Source organism: Micropterus dolomieu, linkage group LG20 (genome assembly GCF_021292245.1).
Source record: "Micropterus dolomieu isolate WLL.071019.BEF.003 ecotype Adirondacks linkage group LG20, ASM2129224v1, whole genome shotgun sequence".
Classification (NCBI taxonomy): domain Eukaryota; kingdom Metazoa; phylum Chordata; class Actinopteri; order Centrarchiformes; family Centrarchidae; genus Micropterus; species Micropterus dolomieu.
In genome coordinates this window covers 7,295,375-7,315,583 of record NC_060169.1, presented here as the reverse complement: position 1 = coordinate 7,315,583, position 20,209 = coordinate 7,295,375, and the positions used below count along the sequence as shown (strand labels likewise).

Genomic DNA, 20,209 nt, shown 5'->3' with positions numbered 1-20,209 from the left:
ATAAATATCACAAAACATTTACACAGTACAGGCCTTCAGTTAAATCCTGCCACCTGCTGGTAGAAAGGGGAAACAGCTTGGTTCATTACGGTGGAAACCACATTAAATATTTATTTAATATTAAAAATATAGCGCTTACAGTAACAACTCTGCACACACAATCATTTCTTAGGTTAACCTATATTAGCCTACCAACTGTACTGCACCAAACAATGCACTTAAAAAAACGTGACTCTTGCTGTTTACATGAATATATGCACAATATTAGAGTGCATGCAATCAACTGCTGTTGCTAACGTATTTCTCTCGGTCCAGGTGTATTTATTTATTTATTTATTTTCATCTAACATCACCCTGGTATAACGTTAGTGCTGCATGATGCTACAGATCCGACCGTTGTAAACGCTTGGCTTTTATTTTAATATCTGTACTCTTACTTCCGGGTCACCTGGCTCACCGGTCTTTCTTTTCTTAACGTCTATCTTCAAACGGAAAATGAAAATAGGAATTTCGTAAAACCAAAATCGGACCATTATTTGAATTTGGTTTAGTCGTTTTTTGTTTTTGGATTTAGAAACCAAAAACGGGAGAACGGCTCTTTTTTTCTGTTTCTGGTTTAAAACGACAAACGAAAAAAAGGTGGTTTTCTCGTTTGTTCGTTTATTGGTTCAAACGAAAAACAAACTATCAAAACGTACACGGACCCGTTCATTTGACCTAATCTTGTATGTGACTCAGGAGGAACGGGTTGTCTCAGTGAGTAATTCGTTCATTTTCACGCATGCATGAATAGTCTTGGACTCTTACGTTCACTCGTCACACGGCAGCTTCAAGGTCTCTGTTAGCACAGGAAACAGAATTGATTAGTTCACGACTCTCAACTGTGGGTCTCTGGGTTTGACTCGTTCATTTTTCACGTAACATCTCGGCTACTGTGGAGCAGGAATTAACTAATCGTTCAGCGCTCATATGGGTCCTGGAGTCTGTCTTCACTCGGCAGGCTGACTAAACCATTAAACCATTAAAACACAACCACATAGCAACGTTAGCGTTAGCCCTGTGGTTTGTTTACAGCTAACAGCTGATCCGGTCCGCCAGAGAACGCAACGTAACTTTTTCTTTTTATTTATCGACAGAGCCGTGTTTCACAGCTCCTGACTGGTGAACAACCTGCAGTGTTTGAGATTATTATTAAATTTGTTAAATTTTAATAAGAGTGTGTTTTATTCATCTAGTGTGTCAAGCTTCGGCTACTTCAATATATTCCCTGTAAGTGTGATGTTAATACTATAGATGTTACTCATGGATAGGCGTTAGGCTACTGTATGAATGAGCACTTTAGAGATGTAGTGATAGTAATTATAATTATATATATATGGCTGGTCTGGTAGTATATACTCAGGAAAGATTGTGAAAATGGACGGATTTAGCTGGAGTAGTGGCTTAATCGAATATTGACACATATTTCTGTTGTTTTTACATGGTTTGAATTTGGTTGTGGCTCCATGGGGCTTTACAGAACCCTGATAGAGAAAGATCAAGAGGTGAATTCGTTCATTATACTTCGTCAATTAGAGCAAGCCAGGCAGCCTTCTGTGTTTGAGAACTGTGGTGTTCTTTTTTTAAATCGCCCACTAGAGGGCTGCAGCGCCGCAATAACCAGCCTAGTTAAAATGAACAAAATGACACAAAAAAAAGATTAGTTCATTTTAATGAATTTTTAAGGATTTGGTGGATTCCAATCACTAAACACTGGTCTCAGAAAAGTAACAGAGATCACGAGTTTCTGTTATGTGCACACCTCCGACTGTCCGGGCGCTGCACTTCCGCAGTTCTGAAGGTTCCGCCATTTGTTTTCTGTGAACATTATAGTATAGTACAGTATACTTCTTTGCGATGCGGATGTGGAAGATTCTGAATTGATTATGAATGAGAGAGCGAGCAGCAAAACGTGACGGTGAAAGTTAGCGGAGGAAAATATTTAAGTTACTTTGTAAGTTGTCAGTCAGGCAGACGTGTGCGGTGTAGGTCACAGTGTGTCCGTTAAGTCTGTTTCCGTAACTGCTGGAAAAGTGAAGGCAGTTAGCACTAGATAACATTATTCCCATTCAATTACTTTAAAATGTCCTTTAATAGGCTACGTTTTGTGAAGTGGTTGTCTTTAATTGTCCACTGTATCTGTTAGGGCCTGTCCATAGGCTCGCCATTCATCTGTGGCAACATCTGAGCCTCTTACATGATGTTGGTCGGCAACAGGTCTTCTCTTGAGCCTTCTCTAACCCCCCAACGATGAGTGTCCTTGATGTAATTATGTTGTGTTTTTGTGCTAAACTGCAAAATGTTCAAAATACATACAGATTGTTCATAAAGTGAAGAAACATAAATAAAAGTTGTTTACCCTTAAAGCAAACAAAGACATGCTATATAACTTTAAACATTACTATAAGCTATTATTCCATTTTATATCACTAATTGTAAATGGTGACTAAAGTATATTCATAACGAGGCAGAGTCGGTGGTTATAATGTGTTATGGAACATGGTCGGAGATTCTTGCCGCACATTGATATAAACTGGTATTACTATTAGTTATAAAACATTAAATCAAAAGGTCATAACACGTTATGAACTTTGCTATAGCGCCTAATGCATGTTTGTAAGTGATTATAACAACTGTTATAATGTCTTATGGACGCATTATATTGTGTTATAAATATATGTATAAGTCATTATAGCGATGACCTTCATAGAAAGTGTTACCAAAATTTCTTTGTTATTTACCTTATCCAGTGCGGTCTTCTCCAGTTCTTCCTTGGCTATAGTTAACTTGTGCTCCAAGTCCATTAGCTGCTGCCCCTGCAGAAAGACATGACCTTTGTCTGTGTTCTGTGCAGACAAAGCATTCTCCATATCCACAGCACTATCAACAACACAAATCTATAGTGCAAAAGATTGACAGTTCTTTATGATATTTTGTCCTGACTTTTTAAAATCAGTATTATGACCTCACATACACTCATACACACTGATCAAGAACCAAACCTCATGTGCATTATACACTCTTAGCACTCAATATATCCCATGTATCTTTAAATGGGAATGGGGAAATAATCATATCTGCATTATATTGCTAAATTATTATTTAAATGTTAGTGCTAAAATGCTTTGAATAATAACGCTGGTCTATTTCATGGAACACAAGAGTAGAATCCAGAGGGTACAAGGAATAAGATAAGCATAAGCTCATTCAAAGCACAGATTATATTGGTCTTTTAGAGAGAAGAGAGAGAAGGTTTAATCTTGACGGTTACAAGAACAGACCCCCTGAAACCATCAAACCTCTTAATGAGCATCATTGCTGAAGTTTAATCCCTGAGCTAAACAACACACAAAAATGCCTTTTCCCCACTAAAGGAGCCAATATAACTCCATATGATGATCAACAGTTTCTTCTGAGGAGTCTTATTATTGATAAATACATCAACAAGAAGAAAAGAAACTTTTGGGATATTTTGTGTACTGGGATAATTTACGTGCTGTCTGTGTAAAACTGGCCTTGGTGATGAACTTATATTGGGTGTCTTTTACTGGCCTCTCAAAATGATAAACTGCATTGGCTTATATTCTGAAACACCCAAGGTCAGCTAACCCAAAAACAGCATCTACAATCTTTGGAAAAAAAAGCATATGACATTTCAGAGATGGGTGATGAGGCTGATTGATGGTTTTTGGTGAGTTTTATAGACCTATGTGGTACCTCAGTGAGTTTTGTGACACAGTTGGGACATTTGGCATGTTTGACCAGTTCAGCTCATTTTCATCTCTATTTCTGCCAGTAAAGAAGTAATTTTAATGATGAACATGTCTGTCACTTCTACCACTCAACAGGAAAGCTGAAACGATTTGGTGACAGATGAGTCATTCAAATAAGCCAAAGAATCACATTTGCCTCTCAGAAGGTATTTTTTCATTTACAAGGAGTTTAGGACAATCGCACAAAGTAATTTGTAGCTGTCGGGCTGTGCTCAAGAGAGTATCCAAAGGTAATAAAGTTTGAGGAACAGTTCTTTAATCATAGACACAAAGGCTTATATATATAAAGCTCTCAGTGGAAAATGGCAAAATTTGAATTATTTTCAACATAATGGCATACTGAAGGGGGCTGATAAAAACAGTCCAATTTCGAAGAGACTGGTGACATATTACTAGATATCTGCCATTGAATTACTGGCAGTGTACATTATAATATGATGTTACAATTGGCCAAAATAATGAATTTAGGGGTCATTCAGAACAACAGTATAAAATGTTGCACTTTGAACTGCCTGAAACTTTTCTGTTGGGTTCAGGAGAAATATTGCCTAACAACAAGTGCTTAGTTTAAGAAAGTGTAGTGCTACCGTCTGCTCTTAGTTGTCTTCTAAAGGATTTGAAAACTGTGTTTAAGTGTATACATGCGGGTGTGTAGCTTTACAGTAGAGAACCATTACATCCATTACACAGAGCATCATCAGCGGATAGTCCTCCAAGGACTGCAGACGCATAGCTACTGACCCAGAAATGCTGACTTTCAGGGTTAGTTCCTCCAAGTCTAAAGCTCCATATTTCTGAGCTGAGTCCATTATAGAGGTGTGGGGTCAGTGGGGTACTAGCCACTCTGTTAGATGAGGCATGCAACTACATCAAGCCGTCATTTTTCTTTTCTGTTTTTTTTCTATGCTGGAGGAGAACAGCTCTAGGGGTACATTTAAAAGTGCACTGACAGAGAAAAGAAGATGTGAAGGCTTGAATATGGCTCCTCTGCCAAGAATACTGTCTCGTAGGGAAAAGCAGGGAAGGCACCGTCAGTTGCTCTGAAAGCTTTAATGTTATGGCTGAGCAAGCGAAGGGGAACCTGCCTGTGTATAGTGTTTACAAGTACTGGGACTGCATGGTTGAGATTCAGATAGTTGGCTCTCTTTTTAAGTTGTCCTTCAAATCTGAGGGCTATTATTGGAAAAGTGAAGAAAATTCTGGGTTCTTTTCTAGCAGTGTAGATGCAGTATGTCCTCATTTAGCAAATCTGCATTACTGCATTTTGTCAAAGCAGGTAAGCTTTTCTTTTTTTATGGTTTCTCAATAAATTTTCTGTCATGGCCATACCTGTCAATTCTAAGAAAGCGGTTCCCAAGATAGAATAATTACGTTTTGAGGTTTCTTGATTTTGTTCTGTCTCCAGTCTTGTCAGATTGTTTTGGGTTTTTTTGTCGTTGAGCTGTAAAATGCAGTTTGATTTGGTACAAGTCGTAACCAATTCAATTGCCTCCTGGTCAAGGTGCCTTGACTGACATTCCCCCTGTGTGGCTGATGACATTTCTGTATCTTGAGTAACTCTTCTCTACTTCCTGCTCCCTCGTCCCCCGCTGGGCTTTTGATCACAGCATATTTGGAATGCATAAGAGTTTTCAGGATTAGCCAGAGGGATTGGGTGGGTTGGGGGTCAGAGGTTCACGATGCATTTCCCTCTGACCTTTTCATTATAAAAAAAAGCAGACTGAGTGTCATCTCCCAAAGATGACTGTTTTTACAAGACAAAGAGCATGATCAAATTAGCTTTATCCTTCTGCAACTGCAAATTACCAAAGGCCATAAAGATTTGAAGGTCCATATGAAATGTTTGGTGACATTGAGCAATAAAGTTGTGTTGGGTGAGTGACTGATGCAATTTAGAGGCGATTTACAAGCAGTGACACCAAGCAAACAAGTCAATGCATCCATCATTCACAGGCTAGAAATAGAACAAGGAACAGGACATCGAGGGACAATATATTCAGTCGTTGGGCTAGAAGCATAAAATTCAATCTGTGAGGATTGAGTCCTTTTTATTCATTTATGCCTGCCACAGCTTTAGGAATGATGAGTCTGAAGAATGAAAACATACATTTAAGAAACAGCATTACAGGGCATTGTGGCAAAATTTTTGACTGCTATTTTAACACTGCAAACAAGGCCTGAAAGGTCAGTCGATGCATCAGTAAATGTCAATAAATATTACGTAAGCACTCACATCTAAGAACATTTAGTCTTACAAAGGGCAGTGGAGGATGTACGGGTGGGCAACAATCCATAGCAGTTTCTTTGCCATTGTGCTTGCAAAGGAGGTATGTGAGGAGGAGACACATTTCTTATGCCCAATAATATATGGTACCTGCTGAATTGTAGCAATACAGGGTGTCATCTGTAATCTGTGTCTTGAAGATTCCCTTATATGAGCTAATGCATAATTCTGTATCAACTTTATCCACCACTGTCAACATCATTTATCCACATACACCCCATGACTGAAAAGGATGGGATAGAACTTACAGAGGGGAAAACATAGTACAGAAGATATGTTGAGTAAGGGCTAGCCAATTGACTGTGCAGGCTGCTGACTGGGAGGGACTTTGTAATTGCAGACTAAATTAATTGGAGTACTTCATGTGACAGGATCATCCTTTCAAGGTGGTCTGAAGTACCTGTTTACCCCTGGTCTGGAGCTACTATGAAGCCACCCCCTTCAGTTTGAACTTACCTTAAAAATTAAATCCTTTTTCCCGTACCGCAGTTCTTTCAGTTGAGCCTGGATTTTTTTGGACTGCAAGGGGAAGATAAGGAAATAAATGTTAGCTTATTCAAATAGCGAAATTGGTTTTAGATCACGTAGCAGGATTCTGCCAGCTGCAGCAGAAGACTCCTTTGTGAGTGTTCCCTAGGCAAAGCTCTGGCTTAAAGGAAGGCTCTACTGAGAGGAAGAAAATATCAAATCTCCCCTTCACTGAACTGCATAGTCCACACAATGATGCAGTCATGCACTGGCTTCTTTCCCACTGTCTAAACCTGAATTCTCACTCCCACTACACACATTACCACTACCATCACCACACACGCAGGTTCCTAGGTTACGACGGGCTCTCGTCTGTCATCGGTAAGCAGCACACACACAAACAGAGCACATCTTTACTGCCGCCCCCAAACCGACACAGTGACCAGCTCTACCTGACATTCACTCTGCTGCTCCACATCAGTAGGCACATGGAACACAGAGGCTGCCTCCTAGATAGCTTGATACACAGCCATCCTCAGAGCTGCACATAATGTGAGCATGAACACTGAAAGCCTCCACATCGGACTCTGCCGCAGTTCAAAAAGGGTTTCTCTTTGTGTCTTCATTGAGGCTAGAAGATGTTTTCACAGAGTTTTTATACTGAAGGTATTGTGAAGCTTTGTAAGACTAACTGTGATTAACTGTTATACGAATAAAATTGCCTTGACTCAGGTGGAAACTCAGCAAAGTTTAAGTTTAAAAAGAGAACACTGATAAGTCTGTGCATCATATTTCAGCCATAACAAGAGTTTAGAGCTCATATTAAAGACTATTGTGATGATAAAATATATTTAAAACCTACCTACTTACCTACATCTCTTTTTTTCAACTTATCTATCTATATCTCCTTATCTGTATGTATTTGTAAGTAAATTTCCATTCACCTGTTTTTATGTGCATTTTCAATTAGCACATAAAAAACAAATAGAAACACTGAAAATTTGTACAAATATTCACAAGGTTTTTATGCTTGGCTGGGGAGGATTAGTAAAAACAAAATAGGATGAACTGGCCACAATGTTCCTTAACTTGAGGCATAAAACAAACATAAATGTCATATTTTCACGTTTTCCTCATGTTTTTTAATAGACTGAGTTTTCACTGGTGCTTTTAATTACATGGCATGGATTAGATTGACTGGAGAACTGGTGTAAAACAGTTTTTTTCTGGAAATTGGGTTAACATATGCGCTGACTAATATCTCTTTCTACCTATCTATATCTGTTTATATGTGTATCTACTGTATATCTCCTTTCTACCAGACTGTCTATCTTTATAAATCCTCTTTTGCTCCCTTTATTTATACCCATCTATACCTCCCTCTTTATATCTATCAGCTGTATATATCTTTCTTTCTATCTGACTGTCCATCTCTATAAACTTCTCTTGCTCTCTTTCTATCTTCCTTCCTTGACACAGGCAGTAAAAATATGACATGAGGTCTAATCTTTTACCAAAGCACACTGAACATGATGCTGAGGGACAAATTCACTTCAAAGTGTTTTGTGTACTTGACAAGCACCTGTGCCCTTTTTTTTTTTATGAGATTCTTTATCTTGTTATTCCTCTTCCCAGGGTGCTTCCATGTCCCTAGAAACCCATCTCTGTTATGTGAAACTGGATTCAAAATTGCTCGTCATAATTTTTTTTTTAAGGTTAAATAAACACAGAGCTAACTTTAAAACTCACACTCACAGAGGACAGGCCATATATTTGATTTGAGATTGTTTAATCTGTTTTCTTTGGCCCAGGCCACAAAATGAAATGTTAACAAATGAATTGTATTTGCATCAGTTAAGTGGCGGTTTTAAGATACTTGCTGGTAATAGAATGAATTATATAAAGAGGCGACAGAGTCACAGGCTGTGGAGTGTTATAAATGCAAATATCTGAATCTCTAAAATGTGCTGAGCTCTCAGAATTGCCAAAGCATTGGTCTATTATTTACTAAGAATAAATCATGTGAGCTGTCTCCTCGGCCCAGGAGAATCACAGCAACAGCTCTGCCTTTTTGTTCCTGATGGTTCAAATCCTGCAAGGGTGGGGACCTGCATTTAAAATAGTTACAATCTAAACAAAGTACAGTGAGACAGTATTTCATAAGCTTGGTGCATTCTAACAGCTCTCCCTAACTTTTTCAAAATATTCAAGTAATGCATGAGTCATCGTCCTTGTCTTAATGACAAAAAGACAGACACGTTAATGTGTGTTCAACTATGTTTTTGACACTTATGTTCTGCTAGGTTTATTCTCTATTTGTTGTTAATGACAAGATCAGACAAATAGGATTTTTTTATTTTGAGATAATAATTTTTTTTGCAATGGTTATCTCAGTTAGGGGTGTGTGATATGTATCGTCTATGATAATATCTTATGGGTTGTTTCAACGACGTGTGAGCAAACATTATTAAGTAGGCTAGGTTAATCACTTTGCAAAAATCTATCAAAAACACCCTGTCCGTCATTGATGCATGACGTCATGCGTCATGCATGCAGTACATGTGTGCTAGAGTTAAACAAGCAACAGCTACCAAAAAATTCATGACTGAAGTTATAAATGAGTGAACAGCGCCAGGAGAAATAAAACACACCTCCACCATCAGCCTTGAAATCTACATCTTTAGATTGAATCGCAAAACGTGGATGAACCTCACTCGCATGGAGGTGGTTTGACTTAGAAAAGGTGGATGTGGCTCAAAAGACATAAATCTGCAAACTATATCAAAAATGGGTTACCGTTAAAGACCAGAAACTAACCACAGCACGGAATATCTAGAAATTTTAAAGCTTTGGGAGTCAGCTGTCCACGACAGGCCTTAACCAGCCCAGGTCGATGGCAATGATGACAGGATGAAAGCCATTACTATAAAACGTAAGACAGAACTCAGGGCTAGTATAGCAAAACGTGAAATCATACTTACTGGATGTCAGTAATATTTGCGTGGATGATTTCACTGTTTTATGATATCTTCACTTAAATGCTTCAGTTAAAAAATACATAAATAAGACCTGTTTCCATTGATATCATAAGTAAGCAACAATTAACATCCTATTATTAACCATTCCAGCAGAGACTTTGTTTTTCTCCAGTGCTGGAGTTGATACTAACTTGGGGCTAACCCCCTTTACTCTCTTCAACAGTTGGCGAGCAACACACGGGCGCTCCGCTGGACATTACTTCTAAACTAAAGGCTTATTGCTGACCCATTGCTCTCTGCTCTGCTGCCATTCACCGGCACACCCGTTTACGCACACAGTTGCTCCATCTCCTCCATCTCCTCCTCCTCTAACACACACACACACACACTATGCTCACACTTGACTTTTACAAACACATTTTTGAAGGATGCCAAATATCGTCAAATTATCATTAGACAAAATCCCCAAAAATATCTAGATATAATTTTTTGTCAATATTGCACATGCCCTAGTGTCAGCTGAACTAAATGCTAACTTAGATAACTTACTACATGTGACAGAATGGTGGAGCTATATATTTTTTTAAACCTGGGCCCTATTTTAAAATTTTTTTGTTTCAAGATGACTAGTAGGTACAAAACATTTTGGAATCCATGCAGTATGGCTTGTTCATCTTGAAAAGAATCAGTGAGAAAAAGCTTTTCAGTCAATGAAGCTCTTTTATTGACCGAGTAGCACGGTAGCTTCCATACACGCTACATTTTCCCAAGCATTTCTGAAGGATCAGTAAGTGAGGCCACCGCCACACATGGATTTGTATATGCAGCCGACAGAAGCGCTTCCATGTGACGGTGACATCACGTACCGATCACTGGGCTGATGTCTGCGACTTTGCTGCAGGGGAATAAACACACATTTACATTTATTCATTTAGCTGATGCTTTTATCCCAAGCGACTTACATCGCTACACATGTCAGAGGTCGCACGCCTCTGGAGCATTGGTGGATGTGTTACAGTGGGGAATTGAACCCGGGTCTGTCACACCAAAGGCATGCGTCTTATCCACTGTTCCATCACCACCCACACCTGCGATTGAGTTTACTTTCTATTGTGATAGTTACTGTAACACCTCGTGTGAGAAGGATCAAGGTCCAGCCTGGACACCTCTTCCTCTAGTGAGGTGGAAACTTTGATATGTAGTGGCAGAAACTTGTTTCCATGTATGAGATCTCTCTCGTTAGTTGCAATTATATGGCACTAAGTAGGAGAGTTTCTGTGTGTCTGTGTGATTTAGCTCTCTCTCTCGCACCCACACACGGTTTGGAGCAGGTTTTTAGTCTTTCTTCTTTTGCTACACCGGAATGAAGTAAGTTCAATATAAACTAGGCCTATAGCCTACTGTGTGTGTGTGTGTGTGTGTGTGTGTGTATGTATATATATATATATATATATATATATATATATATATATATATATATATATATATATATATATGACCTAACTACAAAATATTAAAAAATTTAAAGTAGCTTAGATGTAACTAAGCTACTTTTGCCACATTGCTGTAGCTTAGCTTGCTACATTTCACTGGGGGGTAGCTTCTGTGTAGTGAAGGTTCATTTAATGTAGAGTAGCTAGTAGCTTAGCGCACCACATTTTCCAAGTATCTTGCCCAACACTGAATATAAGTATGTCTTTTTAAGTTGTCAGTATACTGATGTCTTTCTAAATTTCTATTTGTCATTGCACAGTAGATGTCAAAGCCTTAATTCAGAAAGGACAACTAACAATTGGCTTACATTGTTACTGAAAATATAGAAGACATAACAGTGGCTTACTTTTGGCAAAGAATAGATCTGTTTGTATGTTCACTCTGTGCACATAACTCAGTGTACCATAAATCTTTCCTAGAAGAGAACAGCACAACTGCTCCAAATTAAATAAAAGCACAAAAAAGATACAAGCAGGTGACGCCATCACAGGGTGATGGTAGGTGTGCAAAAGTGTTCAGACCATACATCTGTATCTGCATTCGCAGCAAGAGCACATCAGCATCACAGACCTACTACGTCTCTTTCCCCATTTAAAAAGATTGCCCTATTTGTGAAATATGTCTGATTGGCTAAAGCATGCAAGCCGAGGCGGATCAGTGACTGGCTGGCAGCCAAACCTTACTGACTGAAGTATATATTTTATTTCAATCATTTCAGTCAGGGTAATCTGATTTGTTCAATATAGATAGTGAATTAACTAGAACAGCATACTAATACATTTGTTTTTATTTAAAGGATCTGCTCTTGTGTCCTCCCTGTGCACATAACTAATTCCATTGTAGGGTATATCACTGAAGCTAGGAGCACACATCTCCCAAAACAATGCATTATCAAAGCAGGCAAACATCAAATATTCATACGTGTAAGAACTCTGCTTTGATTTCTGATTCGATGAGATCCTGAGCCATTCTAATATTACATTGGATTTAACTACATGTCATCTCTTTGCTTCTTCCTGATAGGACAGAAAACCTAATAAATATTTTACAGGCTTGGGGATGCAAACAGGAAGGTATCACTAGGAAATATATCACAAGGGTAATGTGTCCAACACGGCTACACAGAATGCTAGTGGTTAGACATCTTCCCTGGTTCTCATATCAAACCAACCTAATCTTTCCCAAAAATGCCTATCACAGAATGACCTGTCTGTATGTGCATCAGGATCCAACTTTAGGTAAATCAGTGGTGTAGTAGAAAACACCAGCATGAAACTTTATAGTCACTTTAGATACATTCATAAGTGCAAGAATACAGTATTTTGTTTTATAAGAAGAAATGGATGCAAAGAACATTTATTCAAATAACTTGTTATTAAAGACTACTGTGATCTGTTTCCTAGATCAGTGGTTCTCAAACTTTTTCTTGTCAAGGAACCACGGACCCCCATTTGATAAGATTTTGCCCCAGGGTTTCCCATCTGATAGGATTTTTTTCTTTTGTATCTTTTATTATAGAAATTGTATGCAACCCATGACCGAAGTCATACATTTTTTCATTGTGTTACTTATGTATGGAATGTAGAGTGAAAATAAATTATTCCCCTTTTTGCTGGGGACCCCCCGGACCGCCACTGTCCTAGATCATTTCTTGCTCCAAAATATACAAGATGATGATGGCATGCTGCGCCATTCAAAAAGCCCTGTAGAATGAATCATATAGGGCTATTCACCTTGAAATCAGTCATTACAGGAAATCCTCCCAAATCCAACGTATTATATTTTATGAGGTTCAGGATACTTGAGATTTCATTAAATTCTGATGCAAGAGTGAAATGTCATTTTAGTCATAACAGTGCTGAAATACTGAAGTGTAACAACATCCTTCATCCAAATGATGACAATGCAGAAACACTTTTTGACAGAATAGAAAATAGGTGATAAAATCATGCTATTGAGGAAAAGATGAGCAAAAGATTAAATGGCATCTCTAATGCCAAGTGTCACTCCTTCACAGAATGGTGTTAACTTTAACTTCAATCAGTTGTTTCCCCTATGGACATTAACGTTTGGACATTATCGTTTGGACATTACTGCATTTTTCCAAGGAACCAAATAAAGAGCAAAAATAGCCAGATATGTATAGCAAGCAGCAGTAGCTTCAATAGCAGCAGTAGCAAAGTGAACCACAGCATAGACCTGGTAAGTTTCCCTTCCAATTTAAATGGACGGCTGAATTTGTGAAGTGTATGTGATTGGTGAAGTGAACAAACACACAGCTGAGTCAGGCCAGGGCCTGCCTGCCAGTGAGTTTCCTGACTGAGCTTGCTAAAGCATGTGATACATTTTTCTTAGTGACCTATCTGCATCCATACAGTCATGTTTGAAAATTGACAATTCCACTATTGTCTTTGCAAACTGTTTTTGAGATTCAAAAAAATAAATTGGCTTGGGAAAGTACTTCCTTTCATCCTACTATGAAATATCTCTGGGTTTACAAAATTCAACCATTCCTAATAATTTAAAATAATTTCAGTTCAACAATGACACATCCTTTCATTGTTTTCAGAGGTTGTGGCAAATGGGATAACATGGCCAACAGTCTCTCATAACCCTCATAACAGCTAATAGAGTCCAAACCGCTCCTTATGCCCAAATTAAATTAAATGAGCTCAAGTGAGCTAATGACTTAGCACCTGCACAACTCGTTTGACCATTCTTGAAGCCCTACACTCTCACTAAAAAGGCTAAAAATGATAAATGATAGCGATAATTAATATTATAAAGAAGCAGAATATTAAAACATGAGGCACTGTGCACTTTCAATATTTTAGACCTGGTTATGATGCAGTTGTTATTTAAAGTAATTAAACATATGACATCATATTGAGCTGAAGTTACATGGCCATTATCTCCTTGACAGCAGTGTAAGTAGCTTGATGCTTTTGTGTGGGAACTCGCATGTCTGCAATTCATGTTTTTACCAAAATTTATAAATAATATGCTTCTGCCATGATAAATATCCCCTGGTTCTAGATTCCTGGTTCAGTCTCTCCCTTCTGGCAAGAGGCTGCGGTCAACCAGGACCAAAACCTCTCACAAAAACAGCTTCTTCCCATATGCAACTAGCCTCATCAAATACTATTTCATTTCATATCACAAATCTGGCACATTGCACATATTTCTTGTAAATTGTTAATCTTTGTTGTTGTATATTTTTATATTGTCAATTTATATATTTATGTACACAACATTCTCTTCCGTTACAATACGTCTGCACAACACAAAACCAGAATAATGCACATGTAAATATCTGCAACGTTGTTCTTTCTCTGCAAATAATTGTATTATTTTTCTCTATTCTTTTTATTATTCTTATATAACTTGCACTGTCTATTCCATATTTATATATTTCTGTCAACTGTATGTTTGTCTACGTGTAGCACCTTATCACCAAAGCAAATTCCTCTTATGTGTAAAACACTACTTGGCAATAAAGCTCCTTTTGATTCTGATTGAGGATTTGCTACACTATGTGATTGTAAACTAAATAACTTTGGATTTTGGAATGTGGATCAGACAAAACAAGCTACATGAAGAGGGTTGGAGGTTTGTCTGAGGAAATTCACAATTCGTTTATTAATCAAAAAAAAAAAAAAATTGTCAGAGTAAATGATGATTGAAATAATCAGTTGCAGTCCTACCTTAAACATCTGATATGTTCCTCATAAGAGACTGCAAAACTTTGGTCAACCTTTTTGTATTGTGTAGTCTTTAGAGCAAAAAATAGATTTTTCATGGATATTGACTTTAATGTAATTATTATTGTTTTCTCAAAATAATAGCTAGTTTCTTCTGGACTTAACCTTACTAAGTACTCAATTTTACAGTCAATGAAGACACAGGATCAGTTCCCGCATATTTCTGTAACAGCAGCCACACAACCTTCCTTACAGTGTTGTTAACATGTAATTTCACATCTTTTTAGCTGAGTAGTTTTCACCACACAACACGGATTAAGAGCACAAAGCTTGATCCTCCACTTCACATTACAAGGAAAGCCAAGCATAAGTTAAAGCAGCTTTCTAAAAGATGATTACCACACCAAATGAAATGTATTCCAATATACAATGCAGGAATTCCCAAAGTCAATTTTCACAAGATGAGAATGCAAATCAAACATAAAGGAAAGCTGCTGTTTACTCATACAAAATCTTAAAATGTATCATGTGAACAAAAGCTTTCTAAGCTTGTGCTTGGAAAGTTTATTTGAGGCCAGCTAAAAAAGAACTGGCCTAATCTCAGTTCTTGGACATGGCTTCAAAGCCCTGATTTAAGATTCAAAGATTTTATCTTTAACTCTGACTCACTCAATACTCTGAGGAAATCTTAATTGAAAACATCTTTGAAGCATGATTGCCAGACAACAGTTCAAGGGTAAACATGGTAATCTAGGTTCAACTTTTGATGTTTTGGTTGGGTGGGTACTGTCATGTCTTGCATTAAACACAGGCAGTGCACATATCAGAATTTAGACCCCATAAACAGAAGTTATGTTTGAGTAAGCATAATACACTTCCTTACCAATAGACAAACTTGTAATAGAATAATGTTTGCAATTTCCAGCATTGATGGCAATTGTTTTGCAGTTTTAGTATCCATCTCTTTCTGTCACTCTGCAGTGATTACAGGGTCAATCTGAAACCCTTCTCCTTTAAACATAAATAACTTTCCAGGATGAAAGTAGGGGCATGGAAGAATGTTCCTATCAGTGATTTACTCCAACTTTTATAGCCTCCAAAGGGAATGGAAGACGATGACCTTCAGTGATCTACCAGTGTTCAAGAAAATTCTAGTAGTTATTTGCTCCCTAAAGACCTTGATGTCTACTTCCCTTGGTAACAGTTCTGCAGAAGTAATCAGGCAGACAAAGAAGCACTGGACAAGAAAACATCTCAGTATTAAAAAGTACTGCAAGTATAATATTATCATCTACAAGCACAAAGCAAACCAGTCATATTTTATCACTGTTTAGATCATTTCCTTTTCGTTGCTAGGAATTCTGGCTCAGTGCAGACTGACCGACAACTTCAATCAGGACCTTTTTATAGCCTTTGTACTCCTTCCAACTCCTGAAGTGTTACAATCAGACTTGGCTGCATAGTCAAATGTGTCATCATCATCTCAGAGTTTGAATATGTGATGATGGTTTGGATAAACTTAGCTGGTGAAATGTCAGGGATATTCAGATGGAGGCTTTGTAGAAGGAAAGAGGCCTTTAATTTTCAACACCAATTTCCTGTCTCAATAGGAACTCAAGGATGATCTTAGTATAGGAGCAGCGTTGATAAAAAGCTCCTCAACTTCAAGAGCTTCAAAACACTAAATTCTCTTTATTGACTTCTGAGCTGTGGTGTACATGTAACTGTGGTCAATTCAAAGCTTCAGTCCATCATTGCTGAGGCTGTTGGACCAATAGCATTATGGGCTTTAAGCCAGAAGTGATTTGTCCAGAAAATATTCAGCTACATTACTGTGCTGAGTCTATTTATTCTGATGTTAGGTGTGATGCATAATCGCAAATGATTACACGTATGTCCTCAGATTACTCTGTTCAGGAAGTCTAAATATTAACATTCAGTTATTGTAACAATTAAATCAATCACTGAATCAAACTGAAGTCACAGGTTTTGAAAACTGAACGTTATAATCTTCATAAAAGGTAAGATTTATTGCAGGACTATTGTATGCATTAGTTTTAGCCAGGTGTATATAATAAACAGGCAATTATATGTATTTCCCATGGAGCATAATAAAGAGTTTTGAACAACACTTAGTTTGAATGAAGGTGCTCAATATGGATAGAAAATATGAAAAGTATCGTGTTTCAGGTTTTCAAAAAAAGTGAGGAAGAACTACACTGAGAACTGAAAGCTAATGAAAGAAAAGCTAATAGCGTAACCTTGGTAACACTTTCTATGATGGGCTATAAATATGGAGGTAAAATGTGTGCCTGATCAAGAGAGAAAGGGCAGGCAAATTAAGTAATTTGAGAACATGGGTTCGTAATTCAAGGGCAAAAGTATTTTTTGAGAGTACATATTACTAATTTGAGGTACTCAAATATCACTGTTTCCACTCTGCATAATTGCTTGTCTTCACCTGCAAATGTAAACTTCTAATATTTGTTCTGTCATTCAAAAACCTTGTTAATATCCTCTGTAGCACTGATCAAAACACCTCATCTATCTCAGGGGAGGTCTAGCCCAGGGTCTTTCTAAAGAAAAATGTCCATCTCCACACCAAGGTCGCCATCTATCAATCTGTCTGCATCACCAGACTGCTCTATGTTGTAAAAATCCAAAGTTATTCTACATACTGTAACCTGGATTCAGGAAATGCTTGGAATCACCAACTGCACAACTGCATAACTATTGAGCCCACGATTACACAGCACCAGCTACACTCACTTGGGCATGTCATCAGGATGCCTGCAGGACCTGTTGCCTTTTAAGATCCTGCATGGCTAAATTACAGCATTGGTCAGCAGAAAGGCCAAAGCAGCAGTTCAAAGCTCAGCTCAGGCTTCACTAAGGATGTGAGCCAGGTGGACGCTGCTGACCGTGACAACTGGCAGCAGAGCTGAAGTAGAAAAAGAGGAAAGGTAGGTGACAGCAAAAATGATTTAGATGAAATGTACTCGCACTGCTCTCACTACAACCAGAGTTCCTCAGATTGCACTGTACAGCCATCAAAGAGCTCGCTGTAAGACACAAGTTGTTCTGAGACTCACTGTGCAGCCAAAACCAAGCAAGCTTGTGTGCAAGAGAGTGAGAGAGACAGGAGTCGACTATTTCTATCCTTAAGCTGGTCTTTTTTTGTAAATCTTTCACCATGTACCAAGTAGAACCAAGAGTTTTCTGATTATAGTTACAGTAAAATTAAAATTTAATTTTAATGAATAAGACAACATTTAAATCCTTTGATTATTATTAATACAGTAATATTTCAGTCAATTAATGATAATCACTTTTTACTTATCAGTTAGATCTTATAATTTGTATTTTGTTAAAATTACTTGCTTGCCTAACAATTTGTCTGCAATATCTTATCATGAATTGCACCTATTCCATGAACAATAAACAATTAAGTAGCTGGAGTTGAGAATAAATTATATATGAGATCAAACAGAATGTACTAATTGAAAATTCTTACCTCTTCAGCATAGGCGTCACAAAGTTTGTGTCCCGAGAGTAGTTTATTTTTCAAGCTCTTGTTCTGAAAAGAGAATAGAAAGAAAGAAAGAAGTAATGTTATTTGTGTTTACCCTGCATTCTGCACTGCACGTTCCCTTAAAATTTGTGCTGCTTTATGAAAAGTACTATTGACTTAGTGGGCCTCAGTTTCTCTAGCAGGGCATTTAGCTGTTGAGGAGCTCTGACAGCAAGTGCTTCGTTGCCTCTCGATTTCAGGCTGAGGAGCAGTCAGGGGTGCCCTGTCTGATGATCTGAAAGTGCACTTGTACTGATCTGATAGGCATCTAAAAGGTCAGAAATGTAGCTCAGGGCCAGACCCCCACTGAACTTTAAATGTGATCAGTAAAGCCTTGAAATCATTTGAGTGGCAGCAAGAAGAGAGATGCCAATGTAGGGGTCATAGGGTCTCGTTCTTTGGCGTCAGTTAGATCATCACTACAGTTTTATAAACAGTCTGCAGGCCTGAGAGTGATGTTGTCTTAGAAAACAATAATCTATAGTGTGTTACATTAATTTACACGAGATGTGTTAATAGCATTAATGATCATCTCCAGGTTACAAGAGGATTTAAAATATTCATCTGTTGAAAGCAGAACTGCACTACTGTCATTACCCTTTTTGTCATATATAATTAAATTTTTTCTTTCTGAAGTAATACAATCTCTTCTTTCATTTGTAAATATCATGCCTGCACTCAAACACCCATGGTGAAACAAGTAAAGTACAGCCCCTGTTTCTAAAAGGTAAGGTAATAATCAAAGATAACACAGAGGTTTCTGGCCAGTGGCTTTGTATAAGAGGCCATGATACCAAGAGCTTTCTCTTTAAACTAAGTATGTAGTACTTTATTTTTAAAAGGAAGTCAGCAAATGACACAGCCAAGAGGGAGCATTTAAAGACACAAAAGCATGGGACCTGAAGGTAATAACAGCATTTAAAGGGTATACATTTCCCTTTTTAATTGGCAATGATCTGCTAGTAAGATTGCTCCTAAACCAACTTAATGCTTAACCCAAATTACCCATCCAGATGTCAAGATGACCCAATAAAACAGCATGATCAATCATGACGAAAGCTTCACTAAGGCCTAAAAGAGCTGAAATTGTACAGTCTCCAGCATCTCCATTAAGAAAAGGTAATTTGAGACAGATCTATACTGTGATTTGAAATTAGATTGAGTGTCTCAGAAATGTTATTACAGTACAAAAAAGAAAACTACTTGATATAAACAGTAGTATGCATTCAACAGAACATATTGTACCTTACAACATAATTTATGCAACAAAAATTATCCATATGACATATAAGGTTTTTGGGGGTGTGCGGTTGTGTTTCAATAAGACATCTTGGAAGACAACAAAAAAAAAAGAAAACATACAACTGTGAAATTCATATCACATACATCTATATGTGCTTTTTTCAGTTTGTACTGCAGCAAGTCTCAAGCATGCAGTGTGTTTAAACTGCTACTTAGAATAGGTCATATCAATGTTAAACTGCAAAAACAAAGGAGGAGCTGCATGTTAACACAGTTGTTACATTTTATAGGAGACATAACAGTGCATACTGACAAGAAATTACCTCCTGTTACATAACTAAGTTTTACCTCTTCTGTTTTATCTAAAGAAACCGACATAATTATATACAACTTCATCATAGCAACCAGTGGACATGTATAAACCCTTTTCATTGGACTCAACAACACATTTAAAATTCTTAATGAGTTTATCAATGAGCTAATTACCTGTAGCCAAAGGTTTATTTTTTAAACCCATCCAGCAGAACTCAAGCAGCAGGGAGCAATGAATAGTCATTCACCAGCTTTAATTCAAGAAAACTAAACCCAATGACACCCCCCCCCCCCCCCCCCAAACTGCCGCCCTGCACCATAACTTGGACCTCACTCTTCTTATACAG

At 37.7% G+C, this 20,209-nt stretch overlaps 1 protein-coding gene across 2 annotated transcripts in view; it reads right to left on the bottom strand.

Moving 5' to 3' along the window:
* luzp2 (leucine zipper protein 2) overlaps positions 1-20,209 on the bottom strand; it is a 163,528-nt gene that overhangs the window by 20,594 nt on the left and 122,725 nt on the right. For both annotated transcript variants that reach the window (XM_046032818.1, XM_046032819.1), the window contains exons 6-8: positions 18,252-18,314; positions 6,553-6,615; positions 2,781-2,855 (exon numbers count right to left, since the gene is read on the bottom strand). In XM_046032818.1, the coding sequence (XP_045888774.1) occupies positions 2,781-2,855; positions 6,553-6,615; positions 18,252-18,314 (201 nt within the window). The remainder of the gene's footprint in view (positions 1-2,780; positions 2,856-6,552; positions 6,616-18,251; positions 18,315-20,209) is intronic.